Source organism: Lepisosteus platostomus, chromosome 10 (genome assembly GCF_059453375.1).
Source record: "Lepisosteus platostomus isolate fLepPlt1 chromosome 10, fLepPlt1.hap1, whole genome shotgun sequence".
NCBI lineage: Eukaryota > Metazoa > Chordata > Actinopteri > Semionotiformes > Lepisosteidae > Lepisosteus > Lepisosteus platostomus.
Genome location: NC_142620.1, coordinates 169043 through 196361, shown reverse-complemented (window position 1 = coordinate 196361; position 27319 = coordinate 169043). Strand labels below are relative to the sequence as shown.

The window sequence follows — 27319 nt, the reverse complement described above, 5'->3', positions numbered from 1 at the left end:
CTATCACAAGATAGGCACAAATGACTATGGAATCTGAAGACTTGCAGACATTTTAATATTGCACATTGTATTGCTCAATACTGTAAGTTCAAAATAAACAAAAAAATGTTCCTGCCTCAGGTATCTTTTATAACTCCCTTCAAGGAAACCAGGATAAAAAAACAAAAAGGATGAAATAAATCAACAAACTAACTGTCTGGAATGATGGTCCCATCATAACTGTGCTGGCGTTGCCACTGACAACAAGCACATTCGCACATGGTCTCAATCCCAATCTGAAGCCATATGAACTCAGTCTGGACGTGTTTCCAGACAGCCATCCTTTTTTCAACTGGGCAGCCAATAATTAAATTATCTGTTGCAGGAGCAGACTATTTAAGGCTTTCTCTCTGTTCACCTCACTGCTCTGAGTTTGAGTGAGCTGCAGCATCAGCAACACTTCTTCAGTGAACTGCACCTCAAGCCTCTTGTCCTAGATCCCTGAATGAGCAGGTATTTTTCCCCTGCTGAATTTTTTCCTTCTTTTATTTCTGGTTATTTCTGACTCCTGCAGTCGTCTTATCAGATTTGATTCGCCAACCTTTCTCCATTCACGGAGGAAAGGCAGTTTTTTACTCTCCCCTGCCCACTTCTTGCTAATAGCTTTCCCTTCTTATTCACACCTGCCTCATCCATCGGCCACTTAGCTGATCCAAAGATCCTGACGCTGCTCCAAGACCCTTTGTGTGGAGCTCGGCTTGCTGTTTGTCACAGCCCTGATTCTCAGAACTGCAGGACCACAAAAGCTGTTGCTGCGTGGCTCAGTGGCCTGGCAGGACAGTTTTGCCATGGTTACATAGCCTGAAAGTTGGGCACTTTTTTCACAACCTAAGGCTACTCCTGTGACATATACTTATATCAGAATTTACAGATGTGCTCTAACTCAAAGTACCTACGGTACATAAAAATGGTACATTTTATTTCAATTAAATACTTACGAATGACCGTGTCTGACTGAAATCAAAACTATGTTTAAGTGAAAAATATAACTGTTCAATGTCTAAAATTTATTTTTCTTAAGAGTTCTTCACTTTATGAATTTTTGCAATCAGTCTGGGGAGAAACAAAATTCATTCAGTAATCCTATGCACCTTTATGATTTAGTTTAACAGAAGAAATAATATATATTCTATTAAATCCATATTATGGATCAACATAACTGGTACAGATGTACTGTAATTCATTTTATTTACAATGTGAAGATTCTATTATGAAGTTAATTTTTCACCATCAAAAAATGCTGAATTGAGATAGCAGTGATAGGGTGGTAGACTGTGCTTCCAGTGCTGAACTAGCTCTTCACACCAAACTCTTTTATACCCAGTCCTTTATATTTTTGTAGCCATAGAGCCAATACATGTCTAACAAAATTAATATACACTATTCAGTATACTTGTGGATCTGGGAATTGTTATGGGTAGAAGCACACTAATACAGTATCTAAAAAATATTTACACTTGTTTTTTTTATTAACCAAAAGACACCTTAAAAAATCCAAATATACATTCCACTAAAATTGTTAAGCTCATGTTTTGATGATCAAATAAATCTCTACACCCAGTTCAGAAGAAACTGAAGTTTGTTTTCTTACTCTCAGATACCTCTTAAGTCTTAAAGTACATTTTTCAAAAACAGCAGAGAAAGATACATCCAGGCAGCACTACACTCACTTAACATCTGTTTCTTAAAAAGAAGACACTTTGAAAGAAGATTGCATGTTGCACAGTAAATGGTTAAAAATAAAGGAGATTAATGGGTCAAAATTCAGGATAAAATGAACAGTCAGATGTAGCATATCATGTCACTAAAAAAAAACACTGTGAATGTGATCATGTCCCACAGTACAATAAATATGAAAGGAGTTGGGCCAGTTGTATACTGGCATTGCCTCATGCAGAACTGACACTGTCATAGATCACATGCAAGCACTGCTAAATTTTCCCATTTATCATATTTATTTCCAAAAGGCACTCAATACATTTAAATGTAATGGTTGCACAAGTAATATTTTGAACAACACAAAGAGTAAGCGTGTGTGGCCCACTTTAATGATTAAAAACCTTTCAAGGCAAACTTGATCTCTTTTAGCTTGTGGATACAATTAATACCATAGTAACATTTTAGCAGAATAGCATGCTATATTTCCATTTCTTTATTTTTTTTTGTATTTTTGTTTTTGTCTTGTATATGCATTGTTAACCAATATTTAACACATGTTAATCAATATTTGCTGCATTCACACTATGCTTTTGCCATGTAGCTATATAGGCTATACGACTACAGCTTGGCAGATTGTTCAAAAGCTGTAATAACTTCAGAGCTTTTGATCTAGGTATGGCTTTGAATTCTTTTTCCACATGTGAAAATCTAAAAAAAAAAGAACACATAATAGTTATAAACCTGTACATCAGCAAAGGAGCAACAATATGCCAGTTAGACAGTTAAAAACCGTAGTATTTACTTTAAATGAGGCCTGCAATGAAAATCCAGGAAGAGTACAAGTCTCCATTCAACAAATTACTTCTTTCACCAGATAAATAAGAGATTTCAGCCTTTGCCTCCTGGTGTTTTCAACTCAGCAACCTTCCAATTTGCCCTTGTTGCATCGTTTTGGCTTAGCCACCTCCATTTGGCCAGGCTGTCAGGATGTCCTAGGGAGTTAAAGTCATTAATACATTTTCCTTATTAATTTGTAGATACATAACCAAGCCCTCAGCACAACAAATCATGTGACTTTTGAGATTCTGTCAGTACAATTGACACCTACTGTATAAAATCTCTTCAAAACTGTGGATACTGAATCAGATCAGATCTTAGTAGAACATTGATAAATTGATTTAACTCCAGTTGTTTTCTTTTAGCAAGCAGTTTTTTTGGATGTGCCAGTACATTGGGATCTTCAAAAGCAACTTTTTTTATCACAATCCATCCTCTTTTATTTCTGTCTGTCTGTTATTTCATTGCATAAAAAATGAATGGCAATGAGCCAAACAGGAAAAAGTCCATACACTGTAAACAAAACTAAAGTTTTGTATTTTATTTTTAATAAAGTCAATTTAGTTCTTTTTTATTTTGAAAGAGCAAAAGTATTGAAAAAAATTAGATTACATGGGTCTCTTGCTAGTAAAGTGTTTCTTGTTTTGCTTTGACCTCAGTGCTTGGAGTCCATTGTTGAAAGTCATAACAAAAGCCAAAGAATTGTTAAAGAAAAACAGGCAATGTTAAGATGATAAGATAAAGAAAATAAAACCTCATTCAGAGTTCTAGCATAAAAACCGGGCATACCAAAATCAATTATTTGGAATATGCTGAAGAAGAAGAAATTACCAATCAGACAAAACCAGATTTTTGGTAAAAAATGTTGATGTTGGTAACAGATAAATTATCAAAGCTGTCAACGAAAACCTTAACAAAACTCAAGTTATCAAAATCTACTTTAAAGACCGAAACAGCAGAATTAGAATGAAAAGACAGATTCGAATTTGTTCAGAAATACAAAAATGAGGCAGTAGAGGGTATCAAGAGATTTATGGATAGAGGAGACCATACTGTATGTGACTTCGATCACACAATGCATAAGGGAGAACTCAAAGTTTTGACACAGTGTATCATATAATTCCACAAAGAGTCTGGGTCATAGACCTCACGCAGTTATTGACTCAAATGGATATGCAAACAGCTACTGACTTTTACACTCTGAAATTTTCTGAAATTTAATTTGTTCCATTAAAAACTATTGAAACGCACACATGAACATAAACTAAAAATGAAATGCATATTATTTTTTAATTATTTTATATTTTAAGTATTCATATTAATCTTATAATTACTTAGTATCTGCATTGTATATAGTATCATAAGGAATATAAAAAAATAACTGTGTGAAATAAATTCAAGATAAATTTAAATTAAACTTTTTAAGTGTAATTATTAATTAGTCTAGTAATTCCATTGTTTTCCATTCAAGAATAAAATATTGTACATACACACATATAACATACATAAAACACATGTTTTCTCTATTGAACATCTCGACATCAGGGACAAACTTCCTAGTCAGGTGGTTGCAGGTCACAGTCTGGACACTTATAAAGCAATGTGTGACCACAGAAAAAAATCATTTTAACTAAACCAAAATACTTAAGTCATTTCACGTATCTGACAGAGGTCTTTGCACAAACATATGACATAAATACAGAGCGTGTGATAAGGTACGTTTAGATTTTTAGAAGGTGTTTGTTCAATCATCTTAAAAGATTAATCTCCCTACATAGAGTTAGGCATTCATGGAAATGCATGTGTTTGGATGAAGAACAGATTAATTGATAGGAAACAGAGTGTACAAATTTGAGATGATTCCTCAAATTTGAAGTGATTAGTGGAGTACCATAGACATCTGTATGAGCACCACTGCTCTTCTTGATTTTTGAATGATCAAGATTGTGTTGTGCTTAGGAAAATAGACAAAACTATAAGGATTAGCAAACTGTAGAAGCAAAAACAAAATTCAGAAACAAAATGGTAAATACTTGGCAGGTGACATTTAATGTAAACAAGTTTGAAGTGTTACATGAAGGTAGAAGAAACATAAATTATAAGTATAAGATGGGAAACACTGAGCATGAAGAAAGTTCCTATGATAAAGACTTTTTTGTTCATTGTGGTATATCACTTTCATCTTCAAGACATTGTGGTGAACAATAAAAAGGCAAATCATAGAATAGATATAAAAAAAACTTGTACATTAGATTAAGTCTAAGATTAATGTTAAGTCCAAGTGAAATATTTTGTACCACTTTGTTTGCTACATTACAAAAGAGATCAGTCACTCATATCATCACTGAAATCAGTCCAGAGAGGAGCAGCAAGATACATTCCAGGCTTAAAGGAATGTCCTACTATGGCAGTTTGACTGAAACGTTTTGCTATTGTACAAAGAAGAGTATTTCAAATACTCAAAATATTTAAAGTTTTGTCAAAGGCAGCCCAAATAGATTTCAACACTGAAGAACCATGCTCCAAAGGACACAAGAATGAACTACAGGAAATGCATTTTAAGAACAGAGGCACAATTTAATATAAATTGCTATGGGTATGTAGTACATGCTAACGAGCCATGTTGATGAAATTCTTACCCTAGCATCCTTTAAAAAACGTCTGGAGGCTGGATGAGATCCCTGTATCCAATGCTAACTTTCACATGTACCATTTCATGTTATTATGAATTTAACATTCTGGAATACAGGAATGTTTTATCGGAAACCAACTGTAACCCAGAGAGCACATTTGAAGATTGGTTTGTCCAGTTCTTTTACTTTGTATTATAATACTAATTTGCATTATATACATAACCTTCATGGTATTTACAGCTTCAGAACCACGTTTTCTTAACCCAACTAACAATGCTGTTTGGGGAAACTATCATTTTCATGGAAAACTTTACATTTAGGACTTTAATATTTATTTTAAAGTAATTTTTTTCCTTTGCATGCATTTAAATATTTAAGCGTGTTTCACAAGGTCTATAAATGTATACAAAAGCACAATTCTAAAATCTTAGTTTTACAGGTGGGGAAATTATGTGAAAATATGTTGAGGCATGTTCCAATTCATTCTGATACTCAAAGTTTTACTTTCAAGATACCAGCTGTTTTCAAAAGCAACTTTATATGATTATAATGCCATTACACTTTTTTATATTTTTACCCCAAATCTCAACTCGGCCTGAATGTTAGAGGACTGCTGGATCTTATACAGATCTTTGAAAGACATACGTGGTGTTCATCAGATCTGTAATAGTATAGCACAAATAAAAAATACATATTGACCACTGGAACAAGAGTTGTGTGTGGTTGCAAATAAAAATGTTTCTACACATGGATAATTTATAACAGAGTAAAAACCAATCATTAATGATAACTTGGTTTATCAAATTTAACAGCCAGCTAGAATGTGTGTATCCAAACAGAAATAACATGGGATCCCTATTAACGTTTTATTTATTTTAATGACTTTTCCATAGGTTTAGTAAAGAAGCATGTTATAAATTTACCTATAGCACTTTTTTCCTAAACTAGTTAGAGATTATCCAGATAATGATACAATACACTATATAGTAATATCTACTACTCGATTAAAAGAAAAACAAAATCACATAAACATCCATTAACAATTCTGTTGTACTGTACTGTAGATGGTCACAATGATGTGAATGTTTGACAAGTATCCATAGCTTTCTAAACCGCTGTTTATTTCCCCCCTAACTACATATGTTTGTGGCAATGGGAAAACTTATTAAAAAATAAAGTAAAAAATTGATTGTTTAATGATTATGTATTATAAGGCTTGATCCAAGGCTATATCAACCTATCGCTTAGAGGCTGCAAGACTAAACTGCTTCTAGAAGTACACGTTGTGTTATCTATTAAGTTATTTAAACTCTGCAAGTATTAAACTCATCACACAAGAGATGAAGTATTAAGCATGATACCTGAAAACACTCCACTCCATGAAATTAATATACCCTTCACATACTTTTTTATGCATAAACACACAATTGTTGTTTTCACATGTGTTTTAAAATCAGTCTCAGAAACAGGTAAGAACCCATCTCCAAATTAAAATTAGATGTCTTGGTGTCTGACAGTCAACAAATTCTACCGTATCCAATTCAAACTTAGCTATACAGCTTCTTTTCACCTTTTAAAAAGTCCCTTTTTTCATTTTTTTAAAGAAAGTGTAAAACAAATTGAGCAAGGAACATTGTGTCTATATCTGTGTAACATCACTGATTATTTGTTTTCCAGAACTGTTTCGTTTTAATAGGATAAAACACATATTAACACACCTTTTTAAATATATGGCTTATCTCTTACATACTACTGTTTAAGGAAGGAATCCCTTTTACATTTAAAAAAGCCTATCCACAATCTGCCAAACTCAGTTATTCAGTGTGAATGCAGCATGTTTCAGACAAGCATATTCAAACACAACAGTAGGACAAAAAGCCCTGAGATTTTATTCTCATAATCATAAGATTGATAGCTTTTGGATATACTTAATGAGTCAGGTTTCAAAGACCATGCACAATGTTTTTTGCCCTTTTTCTGTTTAAGTTTTGTTATAAGTTCCTAGAATTCATACTGCTTTAATCAATGTAATGGAAGTTTCCAATAGATGTCTTTGTCGTCTTTCAGCACAAATTCAAATAATTTCAAAATCTTCGGGTATTTATGATCATCTATTGTTCGTAAAATTGTTTATCCAGGTTTTTTTCTGTCTTCCTGTACAAATCCACAATTAAACAGTGATTAATTCAAGGGTCAGGATTTTGATAGTAAAGCAGGCATGCTTATAGGAATCATAAGTCTTAACACACGTCATATGGTCTTGCTACTCTATGTTGCAAAATGCATGGCTGGCATAGCTATGCTCTTTAAATTTCTTCTTCTAAACATTTATTGTGACAGCTATCAAATAATAAAATATTTTGGCAGCTACTATCTGTCATAGCTTTGATGTCAAGTTAAACAACTCATTTTTGGCAATTGAAACTTAAGTCATTAGGGCACAGTGAACAATTATTTAGTATGCTGTAGACTAATGTCAACCCCAAGTCTACGTATGAAGGATAAGGCACATTTTGAGATGTTAAAAAACCTTTTCTGCATCATCCCCTCTAAGGGCTTGTCTGTTGGTCCTTTTCCTCAAGTAATTGTTTGCTCTCTTTTTCTTTGGTTTGAATAGGTATACTTCCATTTTCCAGCTTGGGGCTTTCTGGGTACTCGGGTAAATTTGATAGACTTGTGTTGCACTCATTTTCCCCTTCTTCTTCTTTCTTCTCTGCATCCATCGGGTTGCAACCAAAGGTGTCATAGATTTTCCGAATATCTTCTGGAATGTTCTTCTTCAGATCCTTGTTTTTGTTTCGTTTAGCCAGTTTTGTCACGGAGCCAAACCTGTTGAACAGGTTGTCATCTGATGAAGTTTGCTCATGCTTGTCGTACTGCTCTGCCTTGAGGCGCAGGTTGTTCAGTTTGGAATCAATGCTCTCTTGCGAGGATGTTTTGAAGCGGTTAGTGTCCAAACTTGCAAACATGGCTCTCTTTTCTGGAGACAGCATGTCAAGGGAATGGGCTCTTTGCTCCAAGCCTAGTCTCCTGCGTTCCATGCTTCGAATAGTTGCAGCTCTCTGAAGCTTGTCGTGTATCTCAACACTCAGTCGTCTTCGGGTTTCCCTGAACTCAGCTCTCACATTGGCCTTCCACTCAGCTGCATGAGCTTTTATTTCTTCAACCTGTCAAAGACACAAGACAAAAGCATTTACATCAAGATCTATCAAAAATGAGTTTATGTTCCTACATTTTCTGAAAAGACATACAGTAAGATGCAGTTTGTAGTAATGTACTTGAACTTAAACCCAGTTTAGGTAGATGGTGATGTTGTATGTCCAGAATTTAGATATGACAGTAATATCATATAATGGTCCTTGAGCTACTTTTGTAATGTGTTTATATAATATAGCAAGCCAAAATCCAAGACAGAGATGGAGTCATTCTTATTGTTGACCTTATCCCTCATTTCCTGTTTTTTCTTCCTCTTCTTCTTATTTCTTTCACCTATTAAATTACATTTTTATGATATACAGGTAAGGTATGAAATTTCAAGAAATATAGGTATTTAAAAGCTGTAAATTTAAAATTGAAATCAGACATTTCTGTAGTTTGTTTTTAGAGATTCAGGCTTTCTATTTGATCCTGCTTTAGTGGAATTCAAATTACTTTTTCAAAAAACTACTTGCATGTCTCAGTTTTTTTTATTTTTCATCCCTATCGTTGAGAAAGTGAAAAACAGAAAGAGATGGTCTGTCATGGAGATAAGTGAAAATATTTCATTTACCGTTGGAAAAATGTTAGATTTATTCATATTAATTCCCATAATCCATCACAAATACATTCCCTTGAAAAAAGACACCATAGCCCTTTAAAGTCTGTAACAATCTTATATATATATAAATATATATACTGTATACTGTACATACCTTTTTTCTGGTCTGAGTTAGCTGTTACGCTAATGAGCTACAATTAGAGCTATTATAAGGACTGCAGACTTTAACTTGATATATGCATATATGCAAGTGGCATTAGAAGTACAATATATTTAGATGGTTCTAACTCAGAATTTTGAAAATGCAAGGAGCTCAGTTTTAAGTAATAATATTAATAATGTATTAATAATTGCCATAGTGTAAAGACAAATATGTGTAATAACTATGTGTAATAGTACTATTAGTAAAGATAAAGTTTACTCCATAAGCATTTGTTACTTAGCTCACTCCCACCTCTTCTTTAGTCTTCTTGGATATGACTCTCAGCCAGTCCCCAATCATGCTCAACACAGCTGCAAAGTAGGCAAGACCCACAAGAATCCAAAACCAAACCAGTGGCTTGTACCAGTCCTTATATGGAATTGTTCGGTTACCACCTGGGGACATGGTGTAAATAATACATTAAATAGTAAAAAGCACTTTTAAAACACTAATGTCAGGACTGATGTAACGTTACCATATGCAACACAAACTGTTTCAATTTCAATTTAGTTACTATTCACTATAGTTACTACAGTGTCTCTGCTGATCCAACTCAGTTTGTTGATCCTTGTTAAAAAATGTATTTGTTCCCAACATATAATTTCTGTGGCTATAAAGTTAGCCTGTTTTCAAGCACACATAAATCTAGATATTGTGGTTTTGTGAATAAAAAAAATGAAACATTAATTAAAAAAAAACTGCATTAATAATAATTAAAATACACACAAACCAATGTCTTATTTTAATTCAGTAGATACTGTAATTAGCAATAGAAATTATGTTTGACATACAGCTTTAGCTCTGAATATTACTTCAGTACCATAGAAAAATATAGGGTGTCGGCTATTCAGTGGTTTATGAAAGTATTTAACCCCTTCCCATAATGTTCCAATTTTTTTAATTATAAATGATTCATATGCATCTGTGTTAAAGTGAAGATTTTTACTCATGACTTAAAAGCTGTGTGACTGGGATATTACTGACTTGTGGACATTTTCTCCCATCTCTCTCACTAGTGCTAATCAGCAGCTCCTTCAAAGCTGTCATTGGCCTCACATTTGCATCTCAGACCTGTTTTCTCCTTTCCAGACTAATCCTGTTGATAGGCAGTGTCTAGATAGTATATTGCATCTTCCAGTTCTTAATGATGAACTTCACTAGCTCATAGAGACATTCTGTTTCTTTAAAAGCTCATAATCTTCTCCTGATCTGCGTCTTTCTATAAGCTGTGTTTTTGAGTAGTTTTGAAAGTTCCTTGGTCTCTACAGTTCAATCTTTGCTTGAAATTCACTACTTGATGAAAGGACATAATGGAGACAAATATAATTTTTGTGACATCATGAGAATCACTGTTCTTGTACACAAAGATGTAAATCAGCTAATCTGTGACTTGTCAGTGTTATTTTTTTGCACCTGAACTAGTTTAGGTTTGCCAAAGCAAAGAGCAAGAATATTTATGGAAAACAATCTATTGATTTTTCTTGACAATGTTTGCAAAAATTTAACTTCTTTCTCCCTTTAAAATGTTCAATGAGTATTCAAATTAAAATAAACATTGTGTTAAAAAAATAATATTAGTGTGTTATGTCAATTTTAATTAAGGAATGTAGGACATCATTAGAAGGATATGAATACTTTTACAAGGCACTCTTAAGTATCTGTTTCTAAACAGTGAAATTTCACTCAGTGAATTCAAATAAGTTACTGCTGTTTCAATATATCTATTGCACCTCTAAAGTTTTTCTTAACAGCCTATAGTGCATGTATAAATGTCTTTGTGATTTATTGATGTGATTGACTGTCACATTAGTCTATTTAGTGACATTCCATTCAATACTAGATGACACTGACATGTAGTTGGAAAATTTAAAGAGTACAGAAAACTATTCTCAAAATATTCAATGATTTACTTACCTGCCACATAATCTCCAATTCCTACAGTTGTCAGGGTGATTACTACAAAATAGATAGCCTCTAATGCCGTCCATTTCTCAATGTGTTTGAAAATCACAGCTGGAATAGTGACAAATACTATGCAGCCTGCCAGGATGAACAGGATTGTGGAAATCACTCGTATTTTGGTTTGACTTATCTGCTTGTGCTGAAAACAGAGGAAAAGCAGTGTCAGTATTGGTCAGTAACAGGAAAAACAATCCACACTTTCAGTTTTGTCTCCATTTCGCCATATACTCAGGATAAAGCTGTGGTTTCAGAACAATAGAAGGAAATGTACAGTATGTAGTCTTGACATATTTTACAAAGCTGAAAGGTTAGCTAAGGAACAGGTGAACATGCTCAGAGCTGAGTTTTCAACAGTATGTTTTCTAAAGAACACAACACTATAGTCGTGGCTTTCCTCCTTTATTTAATCTTCAACATATACCTCTTGTCCATGTTAGCGTCCTCCTCCATAGTTTACAATATTGAAAATGTGCTGAGAGATTCAACCAAGAGGCTTTAACATTTCAATTTTTTTTCTTAAAAATGTCATTTTGACCATTATTAGAGGTTTTATTACTAGGGTAAATGCTCTACATATCTTGAAAGATCTGAAAGCTTAACAGTCTGATTGGAATTTATTCTTTTTTAGGTTTACTTTTCTAAGGAACTCAAATCTTCTGTTAAATATTCTGTCTTTAATAGAAACTTCAAAATAATGTACTTTATGGCAATTTAACACTTAATGGTTAAAAATATTATATTATATATTATATTAAAACTATCAGGTGAGGTGGTAATAAACATTTATTTCTTTTTATGAATGACATCTCATATATTTCAAATGTATTCAATCTATGTACTGTACTATATATACAGTAGCTGTATGTAACTACCACATACAAGGAAATAAAGTCATAATAACTTTAAATGAAGTTTAACTTACCCTTAATACCTTTTCTACCTTTGCTATGCTTTTCACAAATATTGTTCCAAGCTGGTCTCCTATTCCAGCCAAAAGAAACCCAAACAGAGGTATTCCAAACAAGGCATATAAAATGCAGAATATTTTGCCTCCTTCGGTACTTGGAGCAATGTTTCCATATCCTTGTGTAGAAAGAGAAGAAAATTGATTCAAATTGATTAAGAAAAGAAACAAATATAGCTCCTTCTGAAGCATTTCAGCTTCAGAGCTGAATTTGCTCCTAAATTGATTAAAGAAAATAAGATACCAAAAATATAGATAAAATAAGAATAAAAAAATAAAATTAATGTTTTCAGTTAAATATAAAGAATTCAAGTGGATTCTATTTTGTGAGAAAAAAGCGTATTTTGCTTGAGACAAATGACGTCTCAATCATCTCTCTTTAGATGATTTGAATATGTATTGCACTGAATAGCAATCTGACAGCCACATGGCTGAATTGAAACTCATTACTTTAAGCTCATCCATGGACCTAACAGTGTAAAGTGTCCACCTGTATACTGCAGTAGCTTCATATTGTAGTATTAATTTGGACACAGTTCTACCTATATGACTACTTACATAAACAATAAAATAAATGAACTTTTTAATTAATGCTTGGGAGGATTAACAACAACATAATTTCCCATCATCTTTGCTTCTCTAATTTGTAACCCTGCCACTTCCCAAAATACCCTAAAAAATCACAATAGGTTCTTCACCTCTTCACATTTCTTTTTCTTGTGCATACCCCTTCCAACCCATCTCCCTCTTTGCAATCTTTGGTTCATTTCAGTCAGCTTGAAGGACCCAATTTCCTTATTATTTGGGTAGCTAAAACTAAGCAAATTAAACCAATGTTCTTTAAGCCTACCATTAGGCTAAAAACAATAAACGTTTATAATGTGTTTACTGATTGGTTATCATTATTCTTCAAGAAATACAGTAGGATTATAAACAATAGCACTAAAAGCACTGCACTATCTCTTGTAACTGTAGGCAGGTTGGACGTAGCAATACGAAACTAGTAATAGGTGGCCTTTACAAACAGGGTCTTAGACCAACAGAACTGAGTTTTTTAAGAGTACCTATTGTGGTTATCACTGTCCCTGCAAAGAAAAAGGCACTCCCAAGATCCCAGTAGCTTGAATTGTTAGATGTTTCTCCAATAGGACTAACTCCTGCACTGACAGCGTCAATGGCATGCTGAAAAAGAAGACAAATTAAAAATTAGTTTACCAATACTCAATCAAATCCTAACATATCCAGAACAGAACAGTCTTTGTTTCTCATGTTAATTTGAAAAAAATCCTATTAATCTTAATCACTTTTGATAAGATAATGATGTGATTATAATACGGCAGTGTACATGTTCCTTAGGATTGGGAAGTAAATTCCAATTAGTAAACATATCTGGCATAAAATATGTTTTAAGATCACTTTATTGGCCATATACAGTTTCTTGTATTAGGAATTTGTCTTTTTGCATACCCCAACTTGCTCTCCATGAGACACACAGAGAGGGAGAGAAGCTTGGGGTCAGAGTACAGGGTCAGCCATTTATACAGGTCCCCTGGAGCAGCTGGGGTTAAGGGCCTTGCTCAGGGGCCCAACGGAGTAGGATTCCTCCGCCAGCCACAGGATATGAACCGGCAACCTTCCAGCCACAGGTGCAGATCCTGAGCCACCGCACTGCCCTATACATTAATTCCCTGACTGAGAATCGAACCCAGGCTGCGACTGTGAGAGCACCGAATCCTAACCCTAACATTGCTAAATGTTTTATAATAATGAACAAAGACTTCAGCGGATTTAAAACAAAACAATATTAACCTTCTGTAAGGCTTTACAGGGCTCTGGTGCTCTTTTCACTACTCATTCATAGATTCTCCTGTTTTATTACTCACTTTGTACTACAGCATCTAACCTTCTAATGTCTAAACAATGGCTATTTTGAAGTCAAAGCTTTTTGTCTATGTAATACTGATAATTTTGTAAATCCACAAAGCTGTTTTAAATAAGTAGAACATATTATGTTAGACCCAACACATAACATACTATTATGTGTTGGGTCTCACCAACAAATGTGGAAGTTGGTTATTTTTTGTCCCTCATCTTGATTAACGTGTCTGGCTGTTGAGGAGAGTGTGTCTGTTAAGGTGTTTTTGGATACCATTTTATTGTATAAGTAACACCATCTTCAGACCAAATAGCGTGAGTATTAATAAGCATTACTGAACCTCTTCAGCCTTTACAGATATCCGTTCCTCACATAACAGTAACAACTGTATTGTGTGATGCTTCATTATGACAAAAAACTTTTGTTTCCTGAAATATTAAACTTGATTTTTGTAACATATATGATTAAACTACTTACTGTAAATCTATTCTGTAAATATTTTTTTCTACGAGCTGCAGGCATACAAAAGGATATGCTGCTGAATGTCCCATTCAAGTAAGAAACGTAAGATCAAGCAGCAGGATTTCCTGTGAACAGATGGACATTCTGTGTGTGGATAACAGTCGATGATACTGCCAGATCCTGATGTATATTTCAGGTTTCAAAGTTATGTGATTATGTTAATGTATTATGAAGAAATAGAGGGAAATCAAAGTGTAGTCAAGTAGTATAAACTGTAACACAGGGTTTACCACATTTGAGAAGCAACTTTGAAATTAACCCCTGTTCTTCTGCAAATATCTTTTGAAAATGGTATGAGACGATTCAGTCCATTTAGGTCCTTTGGTTGAAAATACATACAGTAAATGATCTGAAGACCTCAAACATTTCTTCAAAGAAGCCATAGTTTCAACATTGAAAACATAATTGGGTATCTTATTGCAAAATCCCATTAAGTGCCTCCTGTTTTCAGTTTCAAACATACTTTAGTTACTAAACTTTGTCAAAGCTTTTTCTCAATGCAACATTTTGAATATTGGAATCTAGTTTCCTTTCAGTTATCTTTGCCTGTCAGAGTAGGAAATTATTTTGAATACTGGTATTTACGTGGTTGCTTTTCTCTAAACCGATTCCAGAGCAGCAATAGTTTTTTATAGCATATTCACAACCTTGCCCTGTATTCAGCATTATAAATTAGATACATTGTACACTTTTAACTTTACACCTCTTGATTAAAACTTGACACTATTAATCAATAGCTAAATGTTAAAAGAGTGTGACAAAAATAATTGACACTCAATCTGATATATCCTTGCTAAATCTTACAGCTGAGAAATGTTTGCTTTCACTCATTTGTGTTAAACAAAGTAACTTTTATTAGTCTAAGAATGATAATAAAAATACATTTTAAAATGAAATTAATTCATGATAATTCATAAATTTACTCATTTAGTACTCATAAGTTTTATTAAGTGTAGCACTGACTCATTGCTAGAAAGCCCAGATAAATAGGAAATAAATAGGCGAGTCTGACATGATTACAGTGTGAAGACAGTAATTAGGGGACATACATACAGGAAAAGCATTTTCCTTATGATTCCTTTCTTCTATTTGGGTCCAAGGCTCAAGTAAGATTGTATATTACACAACTGAAAGACCCTGTGTAATGTTTACAAGACATTATGAATTAAACAAATTTCCTACATTTGAATTATTTCTGGATTCTGGTTGTGTAGATGATTTAAATGTAAATAAAATACCCTTATTAAGAATGAAACCTATGATATATATGTAAATGTATTACTTTTTAGTCGTTTCTCCATTTTACACATTGGTGATCCCTGGAAATGAAAGAGTGGTTTATTAACCTGCTAGGAACATTTACAGCCATACAGCATTGTATGATACTTGTTTACTGAAGTCCTAGGCTTTCAGCCTGTGTGTCCCAATGCTGCATTGTTCTGAGGCCTGGGGTGAGAGCTTATAGATAGAGGATTCTCTCCTTGCTCTCTAGTGTTTCTCTCACAGTCATGCATCCTTACAGCAGTGCGTTGCTGGGCGAGGAGCCTTGTTGAGGACAGATGAACCACATCAGTGTGTATCAGTATACCTCTTAGCACTTCAACCACATCACTTTACTGATAGGAAAGCACTCAACCCTGCAATGAATAATTGATTTCTCTATGAACATTCTGGAATCACAATAAAGATTTGATTTCAGAATTCAGAAAGATTTTATTGTGAAAACTGGAGGGTTTTGTTATACCTAGACTTTGTGGTTTTCTGTTTATTCTTCAAAAAAGTACATGAACAGAAAAGTGTTAAGCTACATTTCCTTGAACTCTAAAATGCCCAGTTTTTTCACTCATCCTTCTTCTGTTACACAGAACTCTTGCTTTATAAAGCTGTCCCAGGAGACTGATTGACACATGTTATTTTCAAAAAGAAGCCTGGTGCATGAATTATACAGTACATTGAACTTATATTAAATGTACAGTATTAGAACTTTTAATTAATTATCATTACATAATGATAATTATCACTACACAAATCAGTTATTGTTGTTTATATAAAATGTAACCTTTATGTATGATGTTTTAAATATTTAAAAAGATATGGAATACATAAAAAAACACCTACTGTAACAATTGTTTTGTATAAAGTGATAAAAACAACAAATATTCTGCAAAGAGAATCAGTGTTTTCCAAGATCTCCAATATATAATTTTCCATTTTTTATCATTTCCATTTCCATTTCAAATCATTATTGTGCATTTTCCAGTCCAGACAAAATTAATACGGTGATATTCTAAATTGTTGCTACAAAGGAATAATTATTGAATTCACACACATAACACATCCACTTTTTCTAAAACAATAATCTTGATACCAGTTAATCTTGATCCAAAAATTGATATATTCACAGACTGAACATCAAAAGAAATTTGCCACACTATACATATATTGTTTTTCTAAATAAATATACTATTTTTTTGGTGCCATTTTCATCAATTTATGAATTCATCCTAATCATGATAACAGAAAAGAGGACAGAAAAGAGTCCATATGCACCACTTATCAAGAGAACAATGCCTTCACGCCATCTGTATGTTGAAGGCTGGACTACCAAATGTTCTATAGTAATGAATTAAGATTTTGTGTTGACTACCCAGATGGACATCAGTGAGTGAGGCACAAACTTGTAGAACGAAACATAATTGTTGCATACCAAAGACCAATTGATAGAGAGGTTTAAGTGTGATGCTCTGGACAGAGGTATCTTGTTCACATAGAACTCCACATTTAGTGATTGATGGTCTGCATGGCACTACTCTGATCAAGCCTTAGGACCTCCCTTCCTGCCCTTGCTGTAGGATCATCCTAATGTGACAGTATTTCAACAGGACAACATATGCTCACATGCAGCCTGTGTTACTGTCACACCTGGGTTGGTGGCAGCTCACAATTTTCTAAACCACAACATTCACATGAGTGCTTGCACACTTCCTAAATAAATGTTGGGACATGGTGGGATCACCATTCACCTTGCACCCTTTCCCCTGTCAATCACTCACACAATCAGCTAATCAAACCTCAAGTTGAACTGCCTTTTTAATCCTCGGTGCAACATTGGAGTGATGCTCTGACACTGAGTTACTGTACTGTAGGTACAGCTGTGATGAGCTGTGCTCTGAAAAATGTATAATCCTGAAATCCAATGATCCTGAACACTTGAACAAATACCAAACCTCAGCATCTTGATATCATGGGTGCTCTATTTGTCAGAATTGAACCCAATTGAACAATTGTATAATAAGCCAAATTTAGAGAACAGAGACCAGTGAGCAGGCACTTGTTTGTCCAGGTACAATGAAAGGACAGGGACAGAATCCTATAGGCCATATATATACAGATGATCTGTTCTATAAAATGTCTGCCCACATGCTATAATAGAGGTTTTCTATTATTTACCTATAATACCTTTGCAACTTAATTGCTGTTTCAGGACACAAATGTCTTTCAATGACCTGTATATTGTAAAAGTGCTGTTTTTGTAAAGTATTGGAATAGAACGTATCAGCATGAATTCTTATGTAGCTGAACGAAAACTTTGATGCAGTGGTTGAAGTAAAATGTGTTGCTCTGCAGAGTGGCCCTTCCAAAAGTGTGATTTCCTTGGAAACTCAGAGTAGACATGTTATGCCACAGTTAGTTCCCAGATAATCAATAGGTTAATGAATAGGCTGGGGAGACAACTACATAAAATACGTGCCTTCAATGTCCAGCATGAGTTGCACCAAGCAAGAATAGCCAGTGCAAGACAGCAGAGTAAGCAACAAGGGCACACTACAGCATGTAAAACACGTGTCATGTCATGCAAGATTGCCACACTAACAGATGTAGAGTCACATAGGGAGGTAATTTATGGCACATCTAAACATCCCCCAAGAAATACGGTAGCATGCATACAGACTTGGTACACATGGGTTTTGATCAATTTATTGAGTTAATTTGTCCAATTACACTAAATTATGAAAGGCCAGTTGTAGTCATTAAGACATACATGATGTTGATATTTTCATTTCAAATGATCTTTAAACTATTTCATTAAAAACAATCACCAGCTTCAGTGCCCCAGGCATTTAGATATTGTTGAGTTAAAAGTGGCCTGTACCATTTGCTGGAGTATGGCTCTCCAGAAGCAGGGGTGACCACTCCAGTTTATTTTGTAATTGCACAGATAAAGGATTGGTTCCTCATGGACTTCCAAATAAAATTAATAAAACTTTCTTAATACTAAGATTCCTTTAAGAAGGTTAAGCCTTTTCTACTGTTTTCTTACCTAATCATTTGTGAATAATGGTTCCAAAAATGGTTCCATCTTAATAAATCCATTCGTCCATTTTTAATTGTTTTATCCAATACTGGGTTGTGAGAGAGCCATACAGTAGTTTACAGTCAATTTTAATTAAAATGTTTATACATTTTAAATAAAATTATTTTTACATTATTTTATTTAATGTTTGTAAGTCAAAAAAAGGAAATATTAATCTGAAATGCTTAAAGTCCACCATTTAAGAAAAGACAAATATTTAGCATGATGATAAATTGAGTTCATCACAATAAATATGTCAATGTTCAAATTATATAATTTAGTGTTAAACTAGCTTATGAATTTTAGCTTTTCCAGCTCAAATATAAAGAAAATGTAATACCAATTTATCCTTGGTATTTGTAAATACAGTATGTTATGTAAAACAAGAAAACATTAATCTTTTGTTTTGTTCCCTAAAAAAATTGTAGGAAAGAACATAAAACAGCCTTGATGCTTCACTAGGAAGGTTGAATAAAACAGCATAACTGTTTACCAAGTCTAGCTTGTTTCATCACTAATGTCTGGGATCGTACTGTACATACGTACTGCAGCAGAAAACCAGCTCAATGTGCGGCAGATTCCTCAGTTCACATAACATCGTGTTTCTGGATTGCCAGTCTGTTACCCATCTAGCTCCACACGCTGATAAGCTGATAGCAGATGGTAACACACAGAATGCCAGCCCGCTTAAAGCAGCAGTGCCCCTGTCTCATGTTCAGTTACACAGAAATAGAATAATAATCCACATTATTCTTTCATATTTGCAATAACCTAATTTCTCTAATGTGAATTTAGCCTGTCAGAACTGAGAAAAATACTAAACTGCTACATTTTCATAAACCTTACACTAAAAGGGATTATTCAAATGTTATTTTTTTAATTTCTTTATTATTCCTTAATTATTCTTAATTATTCCTGTACAGTTTAAAGTTTCAATTTTGTACTATAGAAATCACGTTAAATATCATATGATCATTATACTGAATATATTTGCTGGAAACTTAAAAATGGACAGGTAATGAAACTTGTCCAATAGTGTGTTATTATGTGAACAAAACATACTACTTGTTTCTGAACTTCAAGGCTTGTTGAAAGAGTGCACACAGCAGCATAAAAACTGTCCAAACGTTTAAGTGAACTATTTTTTCTTGTGATTATGAAAGTTTCAGATTTGCTCATGTCTCTAACGAACTAAGGCTGTGCTGTCCATTGCAGCATGTTTTTCAGGATACTCTTGCTTTAGTGGCACAGCCAATCTGAACACCTAAGGGTCAAGAACAAGGTTTCTTTTTAAATCACTAACAAAGCGTCCATGGCATTGACAATTGTGGAAATAATTTCAAAATTATCAAAAGACATTTATGAATTAAAGGATACCTAGATGTACACTCAGAACCTAGACTGATCTAATGCATAACAAATATTGAGGAATTATTTCCTTGAAACACCAAAAAAAGAATAAAACTTCAGTTAAATAAAATACACGATACCTATTTATGTTTCCAGTAACCATATACATAGACTTCCTATTAAATGTTACAGAAAAATGTACTGTAGCAGTTTAAATGCTGTGCCAACATTCATCACTAAACATTTCATAATTTAAAAAAAGGGAAATAATGGAATATTCAGAAAGTCTAATTTATTTAGTTTCAATTTTAGAAATGACAGTGGAATGCTCTATAACATCACCAATGGCTCCCTCTTCTCCCGACACTTTGTTCTATTGTTTAGCTGTGATACCTGTACTAGTATGTAACTATATACTGTCAGAGGTTGTAGTACAGTACGTTCAGACCTTACAAAGATTCAAGCCTCACTACATGAGAAACTGATCTCAAGGAAAAGCTGTGGTTTTTTATTGATACAGGAATCCATTGTTTCATTATACTGCTGTTCAGTATGTCACTGTAGATTAAAACTATATGAAAGATCATTATGTATTAAAAGTAGAGAAATATGAATATGTGTTAAACAGCTTGAAGAAAGCAACATAAGAACTTAATCTGAAAACAAAGACTGCTCTTGCACAACGAATGTAGCCAACAATTCAGCTGTGTATGAACCAGACTACAAGTCATGATGAGTCCTGGTACACCATGATGACACATCTGCCATGATGAGACATATGGATAGCAGGACATTCTCAGCCTGCCACATGACCAATCAAGAGAACCACAGCATTCATACTCATTCACTTCTAAACAGCTAAAATTGACAACAGCACTTTGTTAACTTTTACTTTACCTGTATAAGCTTGTCCAGTTGCTCACGTGTGACACAACTATGATTTTGAAGGAATTCTGATTTCTCCAGTATAATCGTATTCTTCTGGCTACTTTCAAAGGGCTGTTCCAGAGCACTGAACACCAGACCTCCAATTACCAGGTATACCACCACCACCACGAAAATGGCCAGCACTGTTTTCCACTTCATTACTGTCTGGAGGTAGGGAGTACTACTGTCAATACTGGCGACTACTGTAGCCCTAGATGATATGGACAGCCGTGGACGAGGAGAGGGACCGTTGGGCTTCACATCACTTGCAGAGGAGCTGGACTGAACTGCCGCTGCAGAAAAAATAAATAGTCATAGATAATAAATAAAACCATTCCAAATGGTAAATGTCATCAAGTCTACATCAAAATATGTTTTAAGATCCTATACTACAAGTTCATACACAAAATGTCAATACAATGTGACTGAGTAAAGATGATAATATTAAAATCTTGTAATTGTTAAGGTATTGCTGAATAAAGCAATTCATTTTATACTAGTTTCTGACAGTTTGCTTTAAGAGCTTTTCCATATTTCTTTAAGTCCCATTTATAATATTGGAAAGCATTAAAGAAATATTTTTTAAATCTACATATTCTGATTTAGTAAACAGGGGAAATGCAGCAATCAATAATAAAAAATAAATTGCTAATAAATTGTAGGAGACACAAAAATCAATGGGAACAGATGGAAAGAGTGACTAATAAGGTTCAAGTCATATTCAATGGAACAAAAGCAAGTGCACAAACAGTGGATCTAAGAAATGAAAGACTTTGTGTATAAAGTTATTGTTTAAATAGATTTTGAGATACTTTTGTAAACTACTGTATGTACTGCTGTAGAAGACAGCAAATTAAGGAATTGCTAAAGAAAATAAGCCCAGTGTATTGAAAGACTTTAGAAGAAAGACAACTTAAAAGCAGAAAAGTGAAGACAGAGAACAATGTATTATGCCTTTTTTGGGGTTTTCTAGACCATAAATTTGTACCACTCCTAGATGTATGAGAAAAACAACAAATTATGTGTCATCCATATTTAAGTAATCGTTAAATGACTGCTGTTTTCTGTTTCAAAAAACTTTAAATAAAAACCAACCACTTGATTTCCTTATTAGCAATACAAGCCTGTACTGTTTGGTAAGTTTAATTCATTCCAGAGCACAGTTTTATGATGCTAAGTGAAATGAAATATCAAGCAGCAACAGATGGTGTATTCAAGTGCAAAGTTGATGGTGTCCCCGAGTGACATCACTCTCCAGAAACCACACACAGCATTATAGCCCTTCCAAGCCCCAAAGAAACTCTCTCTTTCACTTTAGAAAGTATTTAAATATGTAATGGTAGCAATACAACCGTTGCTTACTCAAACCATACACTTCATTAAAAGTACAGCTAGCTATAAAAGTATTTTGGATAAGATATTACAGTTCTTAGGTAATTAAATACTGTAAAAAATAATTGAGCGCTCAGGTGCAATTAAAACAAAAAAACACTGGAAATTGCATTTAGTACTAATAGCTTAAAAGTTGATAAAGTATACAGTACATTTGAATAAGTAGCATAAATACTGTATATTAAGTAATAGAATGTTGCTCATGGTAGTATTTCTGCTGTGTTATAATCATATTTAAACAACATAAGACCCTAGAGCTGTATTCCTGTACCTTCAAAATAAAGTAGCAGAATCAGGTAAAGGTCAGGTGACAGGTCATTGAATTGTCAGAAACTGCTGAATGAGTTCACAACCAAAGACATCTGAAGGAGACCATAGAATTACTGAGACATTCACACCAGCAGCAACACACAAAATAGCTTATTTTCCTCCTACTCTGAGATGGAATTACTGCTTTACAGCTGACATGGATGGGCAGACAATGAAATGAGAATTGTTACTTTGAATCATTTATTTTCTAATGGGCTATGTAATTACTTATAAAGTTCAAGGCATCATTGAATCTGAAAGGCAAACCAAGGATCTGACAACATACAAGCATTTAAAAAAAATGTTCATTTTAAAAAGAAGAAACATAATGTTTTATCTGTTCAGCCTTCTTCAGTGTACTTGTTCCTCTGCAGCCAATACATGCTGCTCCAGCATAGACTGTTACTCATTATGTATTGCACAATACCTACTTTTATTTGCAAAAGTCAAAAACAAGCAAACATAAAGGCAAGCCTACACTTTGATACTGTTCGTAGGTAATTCAAGAAATTTCCCAGCCTCTTTCATGTCCACTATTTTTTTGCTGCCTTTCTTCTTTTAAAGGCCTGCTTGAACAAATGTTATTAGTTTGTTGTTCATAGCAGATTTCAACGATATTCCTCATGGATCCATGTATATTCTAATATGTTTAATGCATATCACATTTACTTTATGATTTAAATATTTTAGAAGACAAAGGACACTCATAAGTCCGTTTTTTATATTAGAATAATACAAACATTAATGGCTGCACAACATGCTGCTAAAATCCTCTTGTCCTAAGACTGCTCTATCATCAAGATGCTAACAGAAAGACAATAAATGGGAAAGGCTTGACCTATGTTAAGAACATGGAGTAAATAAATACAAAGAGTTAAAAATATACCTGTAAGGTCAGGTGATTTTCTGTATTTTTTATTCAAAAGATAGTAACATTTTGTTCAGTTAAAATTCTGTATATATTATAGTAGCCTATACTGTATATGTATGGGTTTTATATCAATATACAGTAAATCTGTTTAGGTGGTTCACCTTTGAAGCATTGTGAAATAGAGAGACTTGATATTCATTCCTATAATTCATATTAGTTGCTCTTAAAAGACAAATATTAAACTGAAACTGTCTCTTCCTATATGAATTAATATATACTGTATGAAACAATGAAGACTACACTGTTTTAACACACACCCTAACCTGTAATGGTGTTTTGTTCTAAGATATCCAACAATTCCATTTCATATTCCATTCTCATTCACAAGTACCTGTGTTATTATGCATCACTGATAAGGAACATGTTGGGGTGTTTCAACTCATCACTTACAAATATTAAATATAGGAGTAGCAAAAGTTCTGTTCACTGACTGTGTAAAAACCTATAAGAAGGAAAATAATAACTTAATTTTACTGAAGAATTACATGAGTAGTTGGCTGATATGGCACCCACATTGTTTTGTATCTATGAGTGAAAAAATGTTCTGTACATGGCCAGGTCTGCCCTGTGCTCAGGCTACAAAGAGATCAAGTTATGTAATTCCCGGCTTTCCTCGATCAACATAAGCTACTAATCATTGTTAAAGTGTAAAACATTTGGTTACAGCTGGAAAAATGAAAATGAGTTCTAACTCCACTAAAATAATTGTAAAATAGCTTACATCTGGGCATTATTTTTTATGAGTGCACTAGGAAATACCCCTCAATCATTACATTTAACATGTTTAGATATATTTTTTGTGAATTTGAAATCGCTTTGCATTATCTCACAAAATGGATTCTAGGAATTATTTAACGATTACCAATGTATTGTATACTGTACATTGTATTGTATGTATTGTAGCAATTATATGTTTATTAGCAACAGTCGAAATTAAATTTAACCTGTTACATGCGTATAGACAAGAACTGATACCACGACTACGAAATTAACCGTCCCGAGCTGTGTTTGGGAAGGATTTTATACGCATGCAAATACAATAAACCCAATTTAATTGTAAATCTACCCGGCTAGTCGGTCTCATCTCAGTTCTTTATCTGTACACGCTCTTGTCGCCGTGTTTGTCCTTCCTTTCCCCGGCAGTCTACTCCCAGATATCCCCCCTGAGACCATTGAAGCACACAGACATCTGAGCCCACGGAATACACCCACTTCAAGTCAGGACTTTAAAGGGTTTTAGGACGGCTTTGTTTAACTGGACAATTGTAAAAAAAATACGAAGACAATAATACCACATAGTATCATGGTTAGACATACCTCATTTTCATTCAAAGGATATTAGAAGGCATCATGCAGAGCTCAGCTCACTATTAGATACCCAAAATATCCTAATTGAATTTCAAAATGTAATGAATTAAATGAATTATTTTTGCTTTAATTATTGAATTATAATTTTGTCTGTTGTGTATAAGGGTATCCAATTTGCATTTTCATGTCCGCAATACAATAAACGACAAATACGCAAACAAAAACAAATGGATAAAAAACAGAAAACACCACGCAGCTTAGAATAAATGTCCTAATAATGTTAATGTGAAAAAATATTCATGAACTAACCTTGTTGAGGATCCCAGTTCACTTGCTTTCTTGGATTTTCAATGGGAAATTTCATCTTGATGTTTCGCTTAAAATTCAAAAAAGAAAATCTCTTGCCACTGTTTCTTCCAGAAATTAATTTCTAAGATTACTGAGGCTGCGCCCTTTTACCAGATCTTCTATTTTGCACATCGGAAAACGAAATGAAGGGAAACGTCTATAAAGCATCATTCGTAGTTTCCTTGCTCCCAGTGGTCGAAAGAGTGTGCTGAACCCTCGGGCGAAGCGATCGCAATGAGCGCTCTTCGCTCCGGGGATGCGTTAAGAGCACCCATGCACAACTGCTTCTGTGCACTGCACCATATTTCCCACGTCGTTTATTTCCTTTAACAGTAAACAAGAAAGGTACAGGAACAAAAATCGTTACAAAGAATAGCAGCAATGTTTAACTTCACGCCAATAGGAAACCATCTATGAAGGCATCACTACACCGCTCTGGCCGCCGCATTACAGCTCTGAGCTAGTCATCTACAGATCCTATCATTACACAGCTGTCTCCAATGCAGCAGCAGTTTTTTTTATTCCCCTGACTTTTTTGTGTTGGTTTAGATTAAGTATTTCATAGTGTTGTAGAACAAACACCAAATTAAAAATCGAAGATAAGAACCAATCCTTCAGGATTCTAAACAAGAGCAATTTTATTTTTTTATACGTCAATGGAATTTCGTTTTGTTTTTGTAAAATATGCTTTAAAATCTAGATCCGTATATATATATATTCCTCATTATACTCGACACATTCAGTTTGTCCAGACCAACACCTTTGTCTGTGTAGTGGGGTGAGGGATGTTGTTTCCAGCACCTCGTTGCTAGGTGGGGCTGAAGTCAGGAAACACGCTCCAGTGACCAGCAGCTGCAGCACACGGCAATCCTGAAACTCCCTGCGGCACAGATCCTCATTTGCAATTCCTTCAGTTACCAACTAACGGCACTTCACAGGGATGTGATATTTTGCTTACACTACAGAACCATGCAGATCTCTATTTCATTCTTTACAATTACGTTACCTAGTAAAAATATCGTCATATACCTCCTTTTTTTAGGTAGTACATTTTTTCTGTCATTTCCCTGTACAGACCACAAACCTCACACTTACAGCTCTGTAAATGTCCTTCCTTTGAGGGGCTAATTCAAGCAGCCTACATTGAATGTGATGACCAGAAAATGATAGAATGGTAGTTTATTGAATCTGGTGAATGCATTGAAAAGAAAACATCAACTGATCTTTTTCAAGAGATTTTGCAAATGTATTGAGGTTATTCATTTAACATCGAGTCATAAATCACTGAACTGATTTACTTTTCATGGTTTTCCAAATCTAACTCAATTTCCCACTTTATTAAAAGAAAAAGATGTATAATTTCTATATAGGATAAATATTCATGATTAATTTCTGGAAAAGCTTTTGATGCTACTTCAAAGAATAAAGTGACATCAAAAACAAATATTCATGTAGGTAGCTGCATCAGCATGCATAGACAAAGGAACAAGTGAAGGTTTATTCCATCTGAAAAGAAAAGAGACCCAACGTTTCGGCTGTGGGGCCTTCTTTGAGTGTGATCTGTTGTCTTCATGTGTCACACGAAACACAGTGTCTCTTGGAATAAACATGGAATAAACTTTTACTAGTTCCTATGCATGTCTTATACATGTGTTTATGGAATACTATGTAGTATTTCTTTGGACACTGAAATGACAACCTTCTTTTAAATAAACTGATTTTTTAATTATGCTTCCTATAATGTGGGCATATGTTTAAGCGCTTAAATAAACACCTTTTTCTTTATGAAATCAAAAATCCAACATGGGTTTGGATTCTCTGTTCACAGGAAGGTTAAGGAGCATGTTGTACATTTATCTAAAAATAGAAAATCTTAAGAGGATGAGAAGGGTACAACCGAGAGGAGCCATTTGGCCCATTTGGGTCATTTGGTAGTGAGAAGCTTATTG

General features: G+C 34.0%; 1 protein-coding gene across 1 annotated transcript; it reads right to left on the bottom strand.

Moving 5' to 3' along the window:
* Window positions 1-1480: 1480 nt before the first annotated feature.
* Window positions 1481-26166, bottom strand: LOC148652971 (potassium channel subfamily K member 10-like). Its single transcript, XM_088647368.1, has 7 exons — window positions 25332-26166; window positions 21053-21375; window positions 13118-13235; window positions 12012-12172; window positions 11042-11228; window positions 9380-9522; window positions 1481-8335 (listed from the first exon to the last, which is right to left on the bottom strand). The coding sequence occupies exons 1-7, from the start codon at window positions 25384-25386 to the stop codon at window positions 7718-7720; spliced, it is 1605 nt and encodes a 534-aa protein (XP_088503494.1). The 5' UTR covers window positions 25387-26166; the 3' UTR covers window positions 1481-7717.
* Window positions 26167-27319: the final 1153 nt, after the last annotated feature.